This window comes from Ursus arctos, unplaced genomic scaffold, assembly GCF_023065955.2.
Source record: "Ursus arctos isolate Adak ecotype North America unplaced genomic scaffold, UrsArc2.0 scaffold_36, whole genome shotgun sequence".
In the NCBI taxonomy this organism is placed as follows: domain Eukaryota; kingdom Metazoa; phylum Chordata; class Mammalia; order Carnivora; family Ursidae; genus Ursus; species Ursus arctos.
Window position 1 is genome coordinate 26,183,905 of NW_026623050.1, and position 20,979 is coordinate 26,204,883.

The 20,979-nt window shown below is 33.7% G+C and overlaps 1 protein-coding gene across 2 annotated transcripts in view; it reads right to left on the minus strand.

The window, feature by feature from the left end:
* VPS13C (vacuolar protein sorting 13 homolog C) overlaps positions 1 to 20,979 on the minus strand; it is a 171,892-nt gene that overhangs the window by 78,985 nt on the left and 71,928 nt on the right. For both annotated transcript variants that reach the window (XM_026518614.4, XM_048219822.2), the window contains 14 exons: positions 20,711 to 20,770; positions 19,346 to 19,505; positions 18,481 to 18,597; positions 17,493 to 17,596; positions 17,122 to 17,289; positions 16,336 to 16,640; positions 14,479 to 14,626; positions 9,654 to 9,762; positions 6,166 to 6,302; positions 4,316 to 4,472; positions 3,621 to 3,700; positions 3,022 to 3,081; positions 2,288 to 2,450; positions 612 to 728 (listed from right to left, as the gene is read on the minus strand). In XM_026518614.4, coding sequence (XP_026374399.2) covers positions 612 to 728; positions 2,288 to 2,450; positions 3,022 to 3,081; positions 3,621 to 3,700; positions 4,316 to 4,472; positions 6,166 to 6,302; positions 9,654 to 9,762; positions 14,479 to 14,626; positions 16,336 to 16,640; positions 17,122 to 17,289; positions 17,493 to 17,596; positions 18,481 to 18,597; positions 19,346 to 19,505; positions 20,711 to 20,770 — 1,885 coding nt within the window. The remainder of the gene's footprint in view (positions 1 to 611; positions 729 to 2,287; positions 2,451 to 3,021; positions 3,082 to 3,620; positions 3,701 to 4,315; positions 4,473 to 6,165; positions 6,303 to 9,653; positions 9,763 to 14,478; positions 14,627 to 16,335; positions 16,641 to 17,121; positions 17,290 to 17,492; positions 17,597 to 18,480; positions 18,598 to 19,345; positions 19,506 to 20,710; positions 20,771 to 20,979) is intronic.

A 20,979-nucleotide genomic window follows, 5' to 3' on the forward strand; every position in this document is an offset into this window, starting at 1 on the left:
ACATGTAAATGTGTACATAATCCTACAAATAATTATCATAACTATCACAACAATCCCATGAATAATTATTACAACTACCTCCATAGGGAACTAAGATATAGAAAGGTTTATTAATTTTCTCAAGGTCAGCTAGTAGGTGTTAGAGCCAACACAAGAACCCATGGTATAATATGAACCTATCTTTTTATCAAGCTGATGATGAGTAACACAAAATTTATTTTAGGTACTACTAGTCTGATGCTATACATGTACAAAAGACAAGGGAAATAAACATAGTAATATTTTCTTTATTTAGTGAGCTGTTGTGGTATTAATTTCTCAGTTTAAACTAAGGTCATATTATTCTGAAAATACAAAAGGAACATAAGCGATTAAGCCTTAGATTTATTCTAAAATTTGAAAAATACATAAGAAATGTTTCATGTCAGCTGTGAATCATAACAAATTCACATCTCACATTTCAAAGTACATCTTTGAAAAGTTTGTGCAAGTCTTCAATATAAGTAAACAAAATGATGACTCATAAGAAATCTGCCATATACAAGCTCACTCTTCCTGGAGGTCTACGTAAAGAAACAGAAATACCTACACCAAGGAATATCATTACTTACCACGTATTCTAATATCTGCAATGTTACACTTCCGATCACAGACAAAGATATTAAATGCATTTAATTCAGCTATGACTTTTAAATCAAAAACATCATCTTGAGAAATACTGCCGGATACTGAAAAATAATAGAAACCTTGTGATTAGCAAAGTGCAAAGATGATATAACACACTTAATAATGTAAAATTCACAAAAAGTACATTATGAACTAAGAAGAATCAAAAAGGTTTCCATTAAGATAACATATAATTATTATGGATTTTGACTCAATTTTCGAATGCCAATCAGAAACTAGCATTTCCCCTCCAACTTAAGAATAAAGGCAACCTTTAATAGTACCCCGAAAGTTCAATTTGCTACATGGAAACTTTCCTATAGTTTTTCTTCTGGGAAAAAACATTTATGTCTATGAGACTTAAACATAAAGGGCTAAGATTAAAAAATACAAAAAAACTTACAGTGTGTGTGTGTGTATAAGAATCATAATCAAATAGATTTTCTTAATCTACTTTGGTCCAAGTATTAACTGATAAATTTAGAATATATTTTTCTAGAGATGTGTCTTGCCTGAGGGAAACAGAACTTTTCCTATAATACTGTACAAGAACAGGATATCAGTCCTTAATCACCAAGGTGATAACAGGGATTTTTTTTTTCCCTTAAGATGGAAATCAAACCATAAAAACTATAATGAAACCATTAATATCAACTACATAGCATAACTGGAAGACCATTTCCTTGGATTAATAATTTTTGTAGTTTATTGTGAACTTAAACACTGCTCTTTCATTTATTCAACTGTGTGTGTACATGTATGTATTTATGTATGTTATATAAAGAAGCATTTCCACAGATATTAATATAGCAAGTACATTAAAGACAACAAAAAACTCTTTAACTCTAGTTTATAGCAAAAGTATTGCTCTGATCCCTGGTTAAAAAAAATCTGATCCTTAGATCTAATATTACTAAGAGTTCTATGCTTTAAAGATGTCAATAATACAGATGTCACTCAAACAGGTAATGGTCTGAAAATTAAACTGCTAGATGTTAGATATTCATATCATGTAATATGAAAGAAAAATAATTTAAATGACATTTGGCTTAAAAACAGGTGCATGTTCACTCAGATTGACTTCATATCTAATTCAAAGCACAAGCCATTTGCTTGCAGAACATCCCATATCTGTGTGTGATTTAAACTCAGTTTGGATAGAAACCAAAGTGAGTCTGTCTCTTCCATGATCTTCTTCCTTTTGTGCCCTGCAAAGCATTTAAAATTGTTGAGCACCAGGTAGGTTTACGTGACTGACAGAAATGGGCTTTTGTACTATGCCTGATTGTATTCATAGTTTAATTCCTTCCGTTCTCACTTGCACTGAAGTGAAAGCTGCAGAGACATCAATGCAATGTACGTACAACTTTATTTTCCATAAAAGATAAGACAGTGAAATCAAATACAAATACATGATTAATATTAAACATTTATTTTAAATCCCTCACAAAATTATCCTACTGCAGGGAAAAATTTGCTTTCTTTTGAAACGAACTTAATCTGTCAGAGTAACTGTAATATTAAGGTGATAAATATTTGTCTTAGCTTGAAAATATAAGTAATCATAGGATTATTAAAACTTCAGACAGAAAGTACTAAACCATGACTCAAAAGTTAATACCAGCTTTGACAACGATACTTCTGGACTCCCCCACAAGTGGTTTCAGCTCAGATTCCTTCTCAGAAGAGGAAGGTTCAGAGGATGGAACAGCAGATGATAAAAAATCCAGGAAGGACAGTAAAGCTTCCAAATGAAGTACTAAGTCTAAGGATGAAAATGAAACCTAAGAAAATGAACAATTAGAAAGACAGATTTCAGATATGGTGACATTTTTATGTTAAGCTTCAACATATACAAATAAGTATATGGTGAAGAATAGTTCATCTAAGATCAATTAAAGTACTTTTTTTTTTAAGAAAAAAAAAAAAGAACTCATTCTTACAATGTTAATCTCAACCAGACATTAAACCAACACTCTGCCCCCTCTCATGCCCAACTCTAATTCTGACCTTAATTGGTGGGTTTTAAGGAAAGATAAGGGATGTATTAGCAGGACTTAGGTCAATCACATATCAGATGGGTCCAAGACAGACTATACAAGCTCAAATGTATTGTAAGCAATATCTGTACTGAGCCATGCTTTTAGCTTCATCCTTAATTTTATTCTCAACCTAAAGCTGATACATAATTCAAATGTTTAATACTTCTATCAACACTAGGCCAAATAACCATGCATAAAATTCCCTTAAAAAGTATATTATTTGTTGGTGAGAATGAGGAGAAAGAGGATGGCTATAAAGCTAGATTTAATCATTAATATAACATTGCCTTATAGTGAATTAGAAAATATTTACCTTCAGTTTCTGTTTGGTATTATCATAAATGGTTTTAAATTCTGGTCCATCACTGTCTGCCTAGAAATAGTGGAAGATTAAACCACTGGGTTGAAAACACTAAGAATTCACACACTGAAAAGAAATATATATATACACTCACATACATAAATACATATACATGTGCATACATATATATGCATATATATATATATATATATGTTCTCTACTTTTCAAAGTATGCTATGAAAACACTATAAACCTATTTCTTAACAGCGAAGAGGCATGTGCCAAAAAAACTGAAGCATTTCTCACATCCTACAGAAGCAAAAACTCAAATTCCTTATCCTACTTAGGAGTAAATGCTAAAAGTAGGGAAAAATGCTAGCATATCGAGATTATAACAAATGTGCTTTGGATTACCATAGAACTTTGTACACACTCACTTATTCAACAATATAAGGGTAATTCAAAAGGTTATTATTGGATGCTTGCATACTTTACTACAATCAATGAGCTTAGAATGAAAATTTGGGGGGGTTATTTAAATATTAAATATGGGAGAATTATATAACTTCATATATTCCAATATTAAAGAATCCCAGAAGGAAACCAGGTACCTTTGTCAGTGACATTTTCAGCAGGGGCTCGTCAGTTACATTAGAAGAGTTAATAATGTGAAGCGCCTCTCCTGCAGAGTCTAAAAATAAAAAACACAGGGTAGCTCTAGTAAGTCCTTCAAACATTTCAAATGTATTTTAAAACGGAATTTTACTCTACATTAGTCACACCTCAATAAAAGTGGCTTTAAAAAAAAAAGAAACTCCATTAAAAAAAATTGGAAAAAAAAAACAAATAACCCAGCACCAGTCAATTATAACTTTTGTAACATCTGTACTACTGGTATTATCATTTGAATAAATCAGAAAGAATATATTGAAGAACAAAGCTATAAAATACATGAACTAGGGATTTTTCTCAATATGTTCACTTTACTAAAAGTTACCCCATAGAGTTGCTACAAACTTTAAACATCCATAGCAACTTTAAAAGTTGGCCTAATGCATATTAGAAAGTGGATTTAAATATATTCTACTTCATGCTAAATATAGATATATATTTTTTGATATAGTCTTACTTTATGGTAACTCATAGACAAAAAATTTTTAAAAATCAAATTCCTTTTTATCAAGGTAATAAATTTAATTAACTAAATAATTATGGTGACATTAATAAATGTGCTTACTACTGACAAAAACGGACGGACCATTGCCTATAACATGAATAATTTACACAGACTATACTTCACACTTACCAGTGAACTCAAAGCATCGCATACTAATTTTTTTTAGATAAGCTTTAGCAGTCAGGTCATAGGGTTTAACTTTAGCTTTCATTCCAAGCTGCAGGACGTTTAGTTCATGTAAAGGCCTTCCTTTCTTTTCTGCTTTTTTCATCAAAGTAATCACAACCTAGAAAAGGCCCAGTATTACCACAAACAATTCCACTTATATATAATGAAGGTAAGTCAACAATTTCATAACCATCCAGAGTGATATAATAAAAAAATTCACACAATGTAAAGGTGCATACTACTATTTGTGCCTGAAAAATGGCCTAGTGTTATATACTTTGGAAGGTACATTTCTTTGAATTATTTTTTAAAGATTTCATGTATTTATTTGAGAGAGAGAGAGAGAGCACAAGCAGGGGGAGTAGGATAGGGAGAGGCAGGCTCCCCGCAGAGCAGGTCCGTTTCCTTGTTCAGACTTGTGAAACACTGTCACTTTATTCAAGTGATTGTCAAGATGAAATTTAAAAAAAACAAAGTAGTTCTGCCTAATTCCCAGGAGTTCTAGTCTGATGGACAGCCTTTCAACTGGAAGTCTATATGATAAACGGTCAACTTCTATACTAATCCTAAGGCAAGATTTCTCAAGCTTGACACCACTGACATTTTGGGCTGGATAATTTTTTGTAGTGAGGGAGCAGACCTGTGCACTGTAGGATGTTTAGTGGTAACACTGGCCTCTAACACTAGTTGTTGGCAGCTCCCTCTCCCCTACTTCCCGTGTGCTCAGGGCATAGTATTTATTATGAATGATATTAAAAACCAATTATGGGTTTTCTATGCACATATGTTAATGAAGCCCATTTACAAATAGAATGATTCATCTATCAATGTTTCAATTATTAAAGCTTATGTATCTTTAATAACTCTAGTATTAACCAGAAAAACAGTAAAGTTTTAAGATGAAAGAAATTACTTCCAAAGCATATATTTCAGATAAGAAAAGTAGAACCCATTTATTCTAAAGTTTATTATTAATTTTTAACTCAGAATAAGAACATAACCTCTACCATTAATGACGAAGGGATTTTGCAGGAAGTTCTTGCAAGTCCTTTTATCTATGATATTTTGTCATATACTCATACCTTAACCCTGCCTCAGCCCCTTTCCTGATCCCCTTTTCTTAGACTCTACTTACTCTTCCTTAAAAGCTCATCTCAAATGTCACTTCCTCCTGAAAATCTTCCCTGACACTCTCAGCCTGCTTAGATGCCCCCTGCTTACTTTCACAGCCACAAGCTCCTCAGGCACATTTTTAATGGGAGCACTTAAAAATTTTTATTGTTTGTTTTCTTGTTAGAGTTCAGAGTCTCTGCCTTTTAACTCTGTATCCTCAGCACTTAGCACAAGCAATGAATATTAATGTGTGAATACAGAAGAGGAAAATCCATTTAAGTTTTCCTCAAAGATCTGCAAACGGAAAGCAGATAGTGGTAATATAACATTTAAAAAATGTAGATATACCGTGTTTTATTCTATCACGGGTTTCTAAAATTTGCAAAGGATTTCTCTGTCACTACTTCCCTTTCCTGACTTCCTTATAGAAATTCAAAGCAAGCCACATCCCAAGTGCCCTAAAATCATTTGAAAAGCAGGACATGCTACCATGTTCTCTATGAAATATTGGATACCCCAATATAACTCATCTTTCATAAACTCTCAAATTTACCACAAACTGTACTGCTACATACAAATTATAAATAGCCTACTTAAAGATTTTTTTCATCCACATCAATAATCTACAAGTTTTAGTAGAGGTAATTCCAAATATCTATTATTTATTTACTTAACAGAAACAGATGAAAATTACGTACCTCTTTGATTTCAAATTTCAGCAGGACATTAATGATGTCTACAGATCTCATTTCTTCCACTCCAGCTATTACAGTACCTTGGGAAGCATGTACATCTTGTTTTGCTGTAAAGGCTTCAAGTGGCCCTTTAATTTCACCTAAACATGTTTAAAAGAAATTCTTTCACTTCTATCCACACATTTTTTTCCACAAATACTCACTGAGGACATGTATGAGTACTCTGGACCTGTGTAAGCACTGAAAATCCACAAATCAGTAATACATAGCTCCAGCCCCTTAGAATGCTTACAGTTTAGAAGAGACATATATATTTAAAATACAAACAAACAAAAGAAGCAGGCTATGCCTGGTCACATTAAGTAGACAAATGTTAACAGACTATAGAAAATTGCAGAAACTATAGAACATGAAATTGTTATGGGGAGGTCACGAAAAGTTTCATAAGGGAGTTATCATTCAGGTAGAGCTTCAGGACCTCCTCATACAGAGAAGACATCCAAGAATAAGAGATTGTGGAAAATTGTAGATAGCACATCATGATAGGTTTTGGAAACAGAGTTTGATATGATTAAATCATGAGGAGAACAACAACAGTTAAGGCTAGAAAAGAAAAAAAAAATGGGAGGGATGGTTACCACCTCTTATACCATAGAAAAAAGTAAAAGCAGAGTTATATGAAACTGATATTGTTGTGCTAAAATTCACATCCTCGGAAATGCAATAAAATTGCTTTCTAAACTGTAATATACAAAACTAATAATAGCTGTTACTTGCTAAGTGCTTACCTTGGTGCTGGTCACTATGTTAAGGGCTGTATATGGATTGTCTCATTTCATTCCTATATCAACCCTTCAAGATAAAAACTTTATTGTCTTCATTTCACAGTTGAGCAAATTGAGGTTTAGACAGATTCAGGATGTTGCCCACCATCACACAGATGCCAAATGGTAGAGTCCAAACTCACCAGGCTCACGATAGCCTTTACTCTCAACGAACCCTCAATAACATTACATTAGTTACTAATATTATTGGAGTTAACATTATCTATGATCACTAACACAAGAATCCTGTACCATAAGCCATACCAGAAAACCATATGGAAAACCACTGCTGTCAATAATTAACTCTGAGAAAGAAATACACACGGTGAGGTTTCTTAACTATCACCTTATTCCAACACTGTTAGAGTGTGATCCAGGGGAAATAATTCTAGCAAATATTTTGCTTTTACAAAATAATTCCTGGAAGAGGCAAAGATTTCTTAAATAAGAAATAAAAAGCACTAATCACTTTCAAAAATGATATATTACATTACAATTAAATAATTCTGCTCATAAAAGACCCATAAGAATGAAAAGCAAATCAGAGATAGGGGTAGGATATTTCTATGCCTAGATCAACACATATACGTATAACACACACAACACACAAAAGGGCTCAGATCTGAAATGAACAAAGAACTCCAATATATCACTAAGGAAAAAAAAAACTCAATAAAAATAATGGTCAACACACGTGAATAGTCATGTCATAGAAAAGGATATCCAAATGGCCAGTACACATATGAAAAGGTGTCAGTTTCATTAGTAATCAGGGACTAAATAAGAAGCATAGAAATACTACTGCATATCAGCCAGGATGGCTAAATTTAAAAATATCAACCATACCAAGGACCAGTGAGAACGTGAAACACCTAGTACTCTCATACATTGCTGGTAAATTGGTACAACCATTCAGAAAATCATTTGGTATAATATGGCATAAGTTACAGAAGCTAAACATAAGCCTAACAAATGAACCTAACATGTAAAGCTTAGCTATACAACCAAAAGAAGACAGTATATAGCAAAAGACATGTATAATAACATTCATAGCAACTTTATTCAAGACAATCAAAAAAATGGAAACAACCCAAATGTTTTCCATCAAAGATAGAATGGATAAAATAAATATTAATGCATTCATACGATGGATATGCACAGGATTAAAAAGAACAACTACAGCTACACACACAACATGGAGCAATCTCCCAAACAAAATAATGACTGAAAGAAGCCAAAAACTGAAGAGTAAATTCTGTATGACTCCACTTACGTGAAATTCAAGAACAGGCAAAACTAATCTGTGGTATTACAAATAAGGATGGCCGTCAATTCTGGGTGGATTTGCAGGCAGGGTGGGTGTTTGGTACTGACTGAGAAGGAGCATAGGGAGGCCTGCTGGGGCAAGCTGAAAATGTTCTATATATTAACCATGGTGATTAATAACTATATGATAAAGCTATACATAAAAATTCACTGAATTGTATACTTAAGATATGTGCTCTTGACTACTATTTGTGCTCTGTAATATAGTAAAAAAGTTTTTTTAAATAATAAAAATATAGTGAGATACCATTTTTCACTTAGCAATTTAGCGAAAATTTTAATATAGAAAATGAGCTGGCGGGAGTACAAAATTAGTACAAGTTCTAAAGGGAGCAACTGGCAAGATGTGTCAAAGATGTTCATTTAAATTAACTAAATTCATTAACTTTACATATATTAATAAAAATTAAATACCTTTTAATCAAGTAGTCCTGGTATTTCCCCTACAGATATATGTGCACTTGTAAAAGTGTATGGACAAGGATATTCAATGCAATGTGGTAAGAGTGAAAGACTGAAAACAATCTGGAATGTCCATCAACACAGACTTGCTAAACAAATTATAATACTTCAAGAGAATTTAATACCAGGCAGTCATCAGAAAGAATGAAGACGGACCTATACGTAGTATATTTACAGATACAGAATGAACACCAAGATAAGCTGTCCTTTGAAAGAAAAAAGCGAAGTACAGAAATACACACATACACACATTTATTGGATAGTGCCATTTGTTTGAAAAAAATGACTATATGTCTGTGTGTGTAATATACATATATAAAACAGTTTCAAAAATTAGGTCTGGTAGCTACTTTGCCTTTAGGTCAAAAGGCCATTGCAACTAATAATTTAAATTCTCTGAGTTTTTATTTCAGTACAATTTTTCAGTATTTTCTTTGCCGAGGTGTAATTTATCAAATGTTACAATTCTTAAAGATATTTTACCATAAAACCTAATTTAAAAATCAGATTAAGTATGCTACCATAGCCTACTGCCAACTTTGAATGTTTTTATTTGTATACATGCAATTTCAGTAGTTATTCCAGGAATCCACCAGATTTAAAATGTCTCTTTATGGTTCCTTCTAACTTAATGCAACTTAGGAAAAAAGTTCTGAATCTATAACTGACTGTTGCCATAACTACAGAGAGTCCATCAGCTCTAACTATAGTTTTATGCAATATTTATTCAACAAATAAACATCCTCTTTGTTTTCATGGTAATACAAATCACAATTTGTAAGTATGTATTTGTTTATGTCATTTTTATTGTCTGTCTCCCCTACTAAATTGTAACATAAACAAATACGTGTACTATGCCACCTACTGTCAGTCTCTTACCTGTCTTTCGTACTCCTGGTTTCATTTTATTTAAGTCTTCAGTAGCCTCGCCAAGATTTTCTGCTAGTATTCTAAATAAAAGATTAAGATCTTCTTGATTGAGATTAACCTGTGGAAATATCATTAAAAGAAAAGATAAAGATATTTCATTTTAAAATGAAACAATTTTAGGGGCGCCTGGGGGGCTCAGTTGGTTAAACGTCTGCCTTCAGATCAGGTCATGATCCCAGGGTCCTGCGATTGAGCCCCATGTCGGGTTCCCCTCTTGGTGGGAAACCTACTTCTGCCTGCCACTCCCCTTGCTTGTGCTCTCTCTTTCCCTGTCAAATACATAAATAAAATCTTAAAAAAAAAATTCCTTTAGGGTCCCTGGGTGGCTCAGTAGGTTAGGCATCTGCCTTCAGCTCAGGTCATGATCCCAGGGTCCTAGGATCGAGTCCCAAATTGTACTCCCTGCTCAGCAGGGAGTCTGCTTCTACCTCTCCCTCTACCCCTCCCCTTGCTCATTCTCTCTCTCTCAAATAAATAAAATCTTTTTTAAAAAATTCCTTTAAAAATTGATAAACAAAATGGAACAATTTTAATATAGAAAACAAACTACTATTCATAAGACACTGAAGAAAAAATTACCTTAACACTGAAAAATTATATATTCACTATGCACTCAAGTATTTCACTACTTATTATATTTTAAAATTTTTGGTTTCAAAGATAATAAAATGTTTGGAGAAAAAAATGTGATTTATAAATCAGTATTAGTTCCATCAACTTAACTTATATAAACTATAGTGAAAGATAATAATGATGAAAGAAATCAGATCATTAAAAAAAGTGACAAACTCAGAAAAAAACAGAAATTCTATATTTTTAAAAATAACAACTCCAATGAAATAAAAAGGCTATCTTCAATATAAAAAATAAGCTTTTCCCTAAATGCTGTAGGTGTACTTAGACACCCCTAAAATTAGAAGTATGGATATATAACATATAAAATGAGATATACTAATAAATAATTTACACACAGATCTCTGCTATTGTGTACATATAGCAAATTTAACAATTAAGTAATGAAGAGGGGTCCAAGATGGTGGCATAGGAAGATCCTGAACTCACCCCCCGCCCCCGTACACACTAAATCTACAACTACATGTGGATCATTTTCCTGAGAAAGACCTGAATCCTGACAAACTGCTCTTCAAAGCAAAAGATAAAAGGACCACACTGAGATGAGCTGGAGAGGCAGAGAGACATGGTCTCCCAAAAAAGCCCACCCCCAGTATGGTGTCACACAAAAGGGAAGGATATCACCAGAGAGGTGTTTCTCATGGAGGAGCGAGGAGTTGGTGCTCCCCATGGGGTACTCGTGCCCCTGAGATCTACACCACAGTGAGAAGGCCCCAGAAAGTCTGGCTTGGAAAACCAACATGGATGACCTCCAGGGGTCCCAAAATGAGATTCCCCTCTTAAATGGCTTGTCCCAAGATTCAGTGAAAAAACAGCAGTTTGAAAAGCACCTAGACTATATTTGAGGGAAATCCACTTGCTGATCTGGGGGCACTGGCCGAAAGAGCAGGAGACATGTGAAATACTTCTGGGAAACTGACATGCTAGCAGAGCCGCTGTTGCACTCTCCACATAGCTCGCTAGCATAGACAGGAGAGCTCAGACCTAGCACCTTCCCAGAGCCTTGCTGGGATGAGTGGGAGAGTAGTCATGATACTTGCTGAGGCTGGAGTGCACTGGCAATTGAAGTGCTCCCTCGCAACCTGGCTGGGCCAGAGAGGAAAACTGCGGTGGAGTTCTCCCACTTCCCAGCTAAAGTTTGCAAGTGCAGGCATTTGCAACACGCCCATGGTTGGAGCTGGTGAGCAGTGCCGGCATTTTCCCACTCCTAGCCTAAAGTCAGTACACAGACATACAAGGCACTAGCCTGTTTTGCTGCTGAAGCTCATGGGCACATGCAGTCAAGACATTTTCCCACTGCCTTTCTGAAGCCACTGAGCATGCTCTGTACCCTACACTCACAAGGTGTCCTAAAGCCAGCAGGGCAATGCACAGACAGCAGACTGAAACACAACCTCGGTCTGTGAAAAAGACCTATTCACTCAACCTGGAGCATCAGCCTAAGGGACAGACTTCAGGTTTCCCACACACCTAGAGATTAAGGAAGAGCTTTCAGAGTATGAAAGCAGGGAGACAACAGCCTTGCACATCCCCTTGGCCTCATCATAACTAGACAAGACTTTCCAGAAAGGAGTTCATACACTCATTTATACACCAATGCAATACATCAATTTTTTCAGTTGTTGCTCAATGGAGACTTCCAGATCTCCCATCTTGAGCCCAGCAGGGATTATGATCGCAGTCTCACAGGACTGTATACACTTGGCATATTTCAAAAGCTGTTGCCTGAGGGTCTGGCTTCCAATCAGCCTGAAACTAGGTGCTAAATAATATTCCTCCCCTTGGATCCACTGACAGATCTTGGTATACACTAAATAATAAGGGCATACCAATAATAATTCAGGTGGCTTAGACAACTACGACAGTTCAAGAGACAACCACAAGCTATGGCAAGGTTGAAGGAGAAGGACGATCACCTAAACAAGGCCATTCATGCAAGAAAAAAAATGAAAAAAGCAGCTATTTTACCTAATATACAGGAACAAACACAGAAAGTCAAGCAAAATGAGGAAACAAGCATTTTCAAATTAAAGAATAAGACAAAACCTCAGAAAAACATCTTAATGGTATGGAGATAAGCAATCTATCTGATAAAGAATTAAAGTTATGATCATAAAGATACTCACGGAACTCAGGAAGAGAATGGATGAACACAACGGAAACTTCAACAAGGAGATATAAAATATAAGAAAGTACCAAATAGAAGTCAGAGAACTAAAGATACAAAAATTGAACTGAAAAATACAGTAGAGGGGTTTAGCAGCAGACTGGATGAAGGAGAACAGATTAGTGAACAGGAAGATAAAGCAATAGAACTCACCGAGACAAAGCAACAACAGCATTTTAAAAAATTTTTAAAAATGAAGCTGTCTTAAGGGACTTTGGGGACAACAATGAACAAAAGAACATCAACATTATAGAGGTCTCAGAGGAGAAGAGAGAGGAAAGGGGCAGACAACTTTTTGAAGAAATAATGCCTGAAAACTTCCTTAACCTAGGGAAGAAAACAGACATCCAGGAAGCCCAGAGGGTACCAAAAAAGATGAATCCAAGAAGCACTACACCAAGACACATTATAATTAAAATGTCAAAAATTAAAGATAGAGAATCTTAGCGCTTCTTAGCAGAAACTTTACAAGCCAAAGAAGTAGAATGACATATTCAAAGTACTAAAAAAAAATTTCCAACCAAGAATACTCTACCCAGCAAGTTTATCATTCTAATAGAAAGAGAGATACAGTGTTTCTCAGACAAGCAAAAGCTAAAGGAGTTCATAACCACTAAACCAGCCTTATAAGAATTCCAAAAAAGACTTCTTTAAGATGAAAAGAATTGGCACTAATTAATAAAGAGAAAACATATGAAAGTAAAAATCTCACTGGAAAAGGGAAATATATAGTAAAGGTAATAGATTAATTACTTATAAAACTACTAAAAATGTCAAAAAACAAAAGTAGTAAAAATAAAATATGTAAAAAGTGACATCAAAAACAAACTCTGTTGGGGGGGAATGAAGAGTTTGGGATGTGTTCAAATTTAACTGCTACATTTAAAAGAATGAAACCGGACCACTTTCTTACACTATATACAAAAATTAACTCCAATGGATGAAAGTCTTGAATATGAGACCTGAAACCATAGTGCTCCTTTAAAAAAAAAAAAAAAAGGTGTTAAGCTCCTTAATATTGGTCTTAAAGATTTTTCCTTAGATCTGACTCTAAAGACAAGAGCAACAAAAGGAAAAGTAACCAATTGGAACTACATCAACCAAAAAGCTTCTTTCTGTACAGAAAAAGAAGCATTATTAAAATAAAAAGGCAACCGACTGAATGGGAAAAGATATTTGCAAATCATATATCTGATAAGCAATTAATATCCAAAATATATAAAGAACTCATACAACTCAGTAATAAAAAAAAAAACAATCTGGTTAAAAAATGAGCAAAGGACCTGAATAGGCATTCTTCCAAGAGACACAGAAATGACCAACACGTACATGAAAAGATGCTCAACATCACTAGTCATCAGGGAAATGCAAATCAAAACCACAGTTAGACATCACCTCACACCTCTCAGAATGGCTATTACCCAAAAGATAAGAAACAGCTAGTACTAGCAAGGATGTGGAGAAAAGGGAACCCACAGGCCGTGCTGATAGGAATGTAAACTGGTACAGCCACTATGGAATATAGTATGGAGGTTCCTAAAAAAAAATAAAATAGAACTACCATGTGATCCAGCAATTCCACTACTGCTTATCTACCCAAAGAAAACAAAAACACTTATGCCTAATGATGTAAGTCAGAGAAAGACAAATACAGCAAGATTTTACTTATATGTGGAATCTAAAAAACAAACAAAACAAAAACCATGCAATGTATATAAACGTTGAATCACTGTTATACAGCCAAAACTCATATTGTATGTCAATTGTACATAGATACATACATACATAAATGTTAAGTAACACTTAACTGAAGATTAAATTCTGCTAAATAATAAACATCTTTTTGGACAACATCTCATTGAAATTTTTGTGTACCAATCAGTAAAAAATTTCACGTATCATATTGATTTATACTAAGAAAGTTTTCAGAATCTAAAATTTCAGTAAGGAGCTTTTTTTCACTCATATACTTACATTCATTGATTCAAGATGTCCTTTAATTTCTACAACAGGCACTTTGTGATACCAAGATGCAGCTAGGTTCCGATTTACAGAAAATTCCAAGTTAACAGGGTGCAAGAGCTGAATATCAGGATGGGAGATGCCTGGCTGGATCACTGTCCTAATGAAAAATATAATTGATGCATAAACATAGGAGAGAAAAGCAACTTATCATTAAAAAGACACAGAATCAAAAGTTGCTGCTCTAAACATTGATTTGAAACATATTTAAGTATTTACTAACCTAAATCAATAATTCACTTTAGGGACAGATTAAAATACACGATATACAATCAGCCATTAAGAAAACCTTCTTCTTCAAACAGCAGGTCACACATGGATTAAATTTTAAAAAGAAATTCATATTGTTGAATATATGGGGGAATCATCAAATATAGCTGTACAAGGACTGATATATGTATTGATACAGAGATTTTTTTTTAAATGGCAAGATGAACAGTTAGCATTTTTTAAAGAGTTTGATAAAGCTCTTCTCCATGATTATTTTCTAGACTTGCCTTATAATTTTCCTTTTTTATTTGGGATAGTTAAATCTCTTTGGATGGGGTAGAAAATGATTTTAAAATGTATAGAGACTTTCATATTCATCTGGTGGGAGCTCTACAGATACATCATTACTTACACAGATACTTATAAAACTATACAAGCTCAATTAAATCATGAAGAATCACTCAGACAAAACCAAATTGAGAGACATTCCCTGAAAAAAATAGACTGCACTCTTCAAAACTGTCATCATCATGAAAGACTAAGAAAGGCTGAAGAACTATTCCAGAGCAAGTACCTAACAGTACAGAAATCCTCCTCAGTAGCATAGGATATAATTAAATGCCAAACGTGATCCTGGATCAAGGGGGAAATTACTATAATGGAAACTACTGGAACAACTGGAAAAATCTGAATATTGACTGAATATTAGATATAATCCTGGATCTGTGTTAAATTTCCAGAATTTGATACTTGCATTATGGTTATATAAGAGGATATATGTTCTTGCTCTTAGGAGACACATGCTAAAGCATTTAGAGCAAAGGGTTAAGATATCTATACTCAAAAGGTTCAGCAAAAAATATTTTAACTTCCAGTTATAAAATTAATTAAGTCCTAGGGATTTAATGTACAGCAAGGTGGCCAGCTAATAATACTGTATTGTATATTTTAAAGTTTCTAAGAAAATAGATCTTAAAAGATCATCACAAGAAAAAGAATTATAACTATGTGCAGTGATGAATGTTAACTAGACTTCTCGTGGAGACTGTTTCACACTATATACAAACAGCAATCATGCACATGAAACTAAGATAATATGTAAATTTCATCTCAACTGGAAAAATTAAATTAAAAAGATGTTTTAAATGATAATAATAGCATACACTTAAGAGTTAAAGCAAATGTAAACAACTGGTGAACCTAGGTGAAGATTATAAGTGTGTCCATGGTAATATTTTTGGAATTTTTCTGTAAGTTTGAAATTTTTCAAAATAAAAACTTGATTAAAAAATAAACAATTCAGGGGCCCTTGGGTGTCCATTCGTTTAAGCGTCTGCCTTTGGCTCAGGTCATGATCCCGGAGTCCTGGGATCAAGCTCCACGTCTTCAGCAGGGAACCTGTTTCTCCCTCACCCCACCCCCCTGCTCATGCTTTCTCTCACTCTTTCTAACAAATAAATAAAATCTTTTTTAAAAGATGAATAAACAAACAATTCTGTGCAAAAGAAGCACTGTGGGTATGAATTTCAATGTACACAAAATTTCATGGAAAACGTTAAGTAATACTTAAATCCAAAATTACTGAAAAAGAGAGGATACCTAGAGAGCTTGAGCTTTGTTAGCTGCACATCCATTCTATCAATTACTGGAGGGTTTAAAAAGTCTTCCCCAGACACCAGGCTGAACTGATTTTGAACTCTGATTAGCCCAAGATCGACCACTACCGCATTAGTGGAAATGGAAGACTGTGGGATGACTATAACCGGTGCTTTCAGATCAATATTGATAGAAACACGAAAACTCCTCTGGGCAAGATCTTTCACACTTCTGGCAGCCTTTTCTGCAGCCTGAGCAGTGGCAGCACTTAGAGCCTCTTTGGCTGTCTGGAAATTGCTCAGGAAGTTCTGTAGACACAAAGTATAAAAGGAGAAAAACAGACAACAAGCACATCGTTAATAATGCAATCTTCCTTTTTTTATCTCTGTGCTATTTTTTTTCCTGTACATAACTTTCAATTGAGTCTTATTTATCTAGAATTAGGAAGGAATCACCAATCATCCGTCTGTGTTTATGAGCTACCTAATAAAGGCTAGGGTATTTGAGAAACAGAAGGGGGAAAAAAGCATTTTCAGTATTTTTTTACTTGAAACTTTGGTTTCACTATGTTCTGGCAAAAAATAATTCCAGTTCTAGACAAAAATCTAATTAAATGACTCAGACTTCAGCTGTTAAAAAGAGGTTTTGACCTCTACATTAATACATAAATACCATCTATAATCAAAACAACGCACACCCTAAAATCCAAAGTTTGTAAGATCTGCAATCATAACTACCAAACTTAAGTATTTCTAAGTTGAAAAATCAATATATAAATAGAGATTTTACCAGAAGTGACATGAGGAATTTCTGAAGATAGACAATCTGAATACAGCCAACATTCAGTGATACCACACCATCCACTTTGGACATGTCAGTATAGGACTCTCCCTCAGTAGCATCTGGATACAAATCCAAGTTAAAATGAAAAACTTCATTTCCCATTATTGATACAGCCTGAAAAGCAGAGAGTTGAATGTACTCTGTCCAAGAGGATAATGACAAAATTAGTCTCATTTAAAAGGGGCTTATATTTTTAATCATTATAGAAACAAACATTTGTGTAACAAAATATATTTAATATTTCTTAAAGTATATTTAAAATTAAAATCTCATATTCAATTATCAAAACATATTAGCTATTTATTTATTACACCTACTTTTTTATGGACTGTCTTAGGATCAACATCTGTGACAATAATATTTTCCAGTCTGGCAAACAGTGACTGTTTTCTTGACTGAAGAGAAAGAGAAGAATCAAGACCTGAAAAAAAAAATTATATTATTATAATTTCTAAAGACCTACCATAATAAAATTTTAAGATATTTCTTTTCATTTGTAATTTTATTTGGGGGTGAGATTTTTTAAAACTTAGCTATATTTGAACTCCCAACTGATAAAGAAGTGGCAATATTATATATTTTTAGTGTTATAAACAATGAAACTTATAAATTCATTGTAAGTCAGTTACCTGACTTTTCAACCTTCTGAAAAAACTACACCTGGTACAAACTGATTATCTCAGGATTTTAGGAAATCCTTTATATCTTATATCCAGTTATTTACATAGAAGCTCTAAGTTTCATGAATCGAATTCACTATAGATGCACTGCCAACTGGGAAAGAACAACAACAAAAAAGCCGTAATTTTTTGGTCTTTAAGTTATTCAAGAATTTCATTAAATATATTCTTTATGTTTATCAGATCACAGTGAGCTGGCAAAGACAGAGTTAGATTAGTTTGAGCAGATTTTGCCTGAAAGACATCATGGGCTCATATGTTTTCTCTTCATTACGAGGTTGTTTGCATTTGTACCAAGATAAAGCACATTCATAGACCTTAACCTGAATTCTGGGTTGGCGTCTATCCTAGCCCATCAACAGCATCCCCACATGGACATTAGTATCTCTTTTCACCACCAAGACAACTCCCAGAAAGATTCAAAATACTACCTTGTGTGTTTCAATTTGATGGTCAGATTCTGACCAGCATCTACATCCCAAAGAGCAAAGGAAACATGCAGTTCAAGTACGTCATAAAAAAACTATACAGTTTTCACAGCTCGGCGCCCTCCGTTTGTATATTCTTTAATATTAAAAAAAAAAACTATCTTTTAAATAATTTTTAACAGTGTGAAAACTTTTACCTTGAATCTTGATTTCAGCAATATTGTTCTTCTCATCGCAAACAGTGACACAGAAAGCATTCAATTTGGCAAACAGCCTGAAGTCAATAATGTCCCTATCTTTAGAGGATAAAATCACTAAAAATAAAACAAAGCATTATATCACATGGGAGTCTAGTAATTCAAACTCTGTAAGGTTTCTTCCTTAGATTAAGTGATCCACAGTTCTGTTTTTAAAAATTATAAAATTCTCAAGTTCCTAAAGATTTCAAATATTTTTTTTTTGCTTTATATACTCTGTACGGTTTGCATTTTTCATATTGAGATATGTTACTTTTATAATTTAAAAGCAAGAAAAAACCACAAAATAAATAACATAAGGACACTGAAACTCAGAGAAGTTAAATAATGTGCCTATGGTCACATAATTTAAGTAGCAGAGGCAGGATTTAAGCTGAATTCTTTCTGATCCAAAATCTGGGCTCTTGACCAACTAGATGCTATCCCTGCACTGCTAAACCTCATGTCTCTGGGTCTTACTTCCTTAACCGTAAAATGGAAGGGAAGACTAACCCTCTGTGGAGTCTCTTCAGGGGCCACTGACAGGAGAGGAAGAGCTCAATGTAAATATAGGTATTCTTCCTGATTATCCACCTAAAGCATCCCCACCACCACCAAAGAACAAAAACAGGTATTTTTTTTTAAAGCAACAGTATTAGTTACCTTCACCTTATATAGCAGTTACCCACATATGATTTTGTTTGAAGAAAAGGACAAAGTGGGGAAAATGGCACACAAAAGACTGAACTAAATGATCTCTAAGAGTCCCCATTTCTCTCTAGGATTCTAACATGTTTGTTAACAAGAAACAAAGTGTTTTTCATACCTTTCTGTAGAGCTGAATTTTTTTGTTGCTTCTCATCTGAAACTTGCACTTCTTTGGAATCACTTCCTTGGTCATTGGATGGGAGTATGGTTGTCAGGTAATTAATAGAAGACAGAAGAGCTTGTGTTTGCAGCAACAGATTTAAAGATGAAAACGCCACCTAGAAATTTTTTAAAAAGAAAATTAGTTTTCCAGGCCAATTATACCCATAATATCCATGATGGACCAGAAAGGCTTCTAGCTGGACTCATATCACTGCTTTTACAGCTTGGAAGGAAGAGAGAGGAGATCAAGATCCACAGCCCAGACTCCTTAAACAGAAAATACAGATAGAGTGAATCACACTTACACATATTTAGAGTTCCTATGAATATCAAAGTAACCTAATTACTCCATTTCCCAAACATAATTAACATGGAGCCTATAATCTGCTTGTCATGGCCATCCCGATATCCATCATATTTTTGAATCTTCAATGGACTCTCTATTATGATTACATAAAACATGTAAGTTAAACCATGAAACTCCAAAATCACCATGTGTTAATACTAGGTCAAGAAATGATTTCAAATGTGATATTCATGAGATTTAAATATAACAAGTACAATAATAAGTGAGTTCTCAGTTACTAAGTGATCTTCTAAAACCATAATGGCCCTATCATTTAAATAGACAGACAGATAATATATCTTTTATAAAAATAAGTTAACATTTTTTAAAACAATGACTCCAGAAAGCTAAGACACCAACAAAAATTGCTGTCAGGAATATGTGGTTTTCTAGTAGCAAATGAAAGTTTTTTAAAAAATCTTTGCTTATATAAAAGAATTTCCTTTTATTACCTCAAAGCACTAAGTGGATATAAAAAACTATAAATATTCAACAAATTCTCCCATCTCTCAAAAGTGTAACCTAAAATTCCTATCTCTGATTATCTTTTTCATGTAACCCACGACTACATTTTGTCTCCTCTTCCTCCATGTGACTACCTTAGTGTGGCTCCAGAAGTACTCAACATCTCTCCTTGTTTTTCACATACTTTCTCAGCCCTGCATAATTAAACAGCAGTATATAGTATGATTTGTTTAAAATCCTGTTGTTTTTTTGTAAATCAAAGTTCCATCATCTATAGCATTCCCTTTATAAGAAATAATTAGGATGTGCTACAGTAAGTTAAAACACCAGCTCTATGATACTCAAAGGTAAATATAGAGCATGGAAGGTATCTATGAGATTAATTTATAACTTTTATTGGTTCTTGATAATTTTATCAAATTACTCAGTCATTATTCCTCAAAGGATACTGGAGCCTTTCACAGTAAGTTATTTTCAAAAAAGGTATATTGTTTTAAAAAAATTTCTTACCTTAAGTGTTTGTTCAGTTTTTTCAAAGGTGGTTTGAAAACTGGGTCCATTCTTATCAGCCTAAAAAAAAGAACAAAAGTTCTAAAGAAGGATTTAAGACCCAAGTAAATAAATCACTTATTTATGATCTTTAATTTTTTAAATTATTCAGAACTGTAATTTTATGTATATTATATAATTAATTTTATTGTCATTATTTTAAATTTATAGCCAAATTATTTATTACAGTCATGCGAATTTGTTCTCCTCTTCAAATATGGAAGACCACG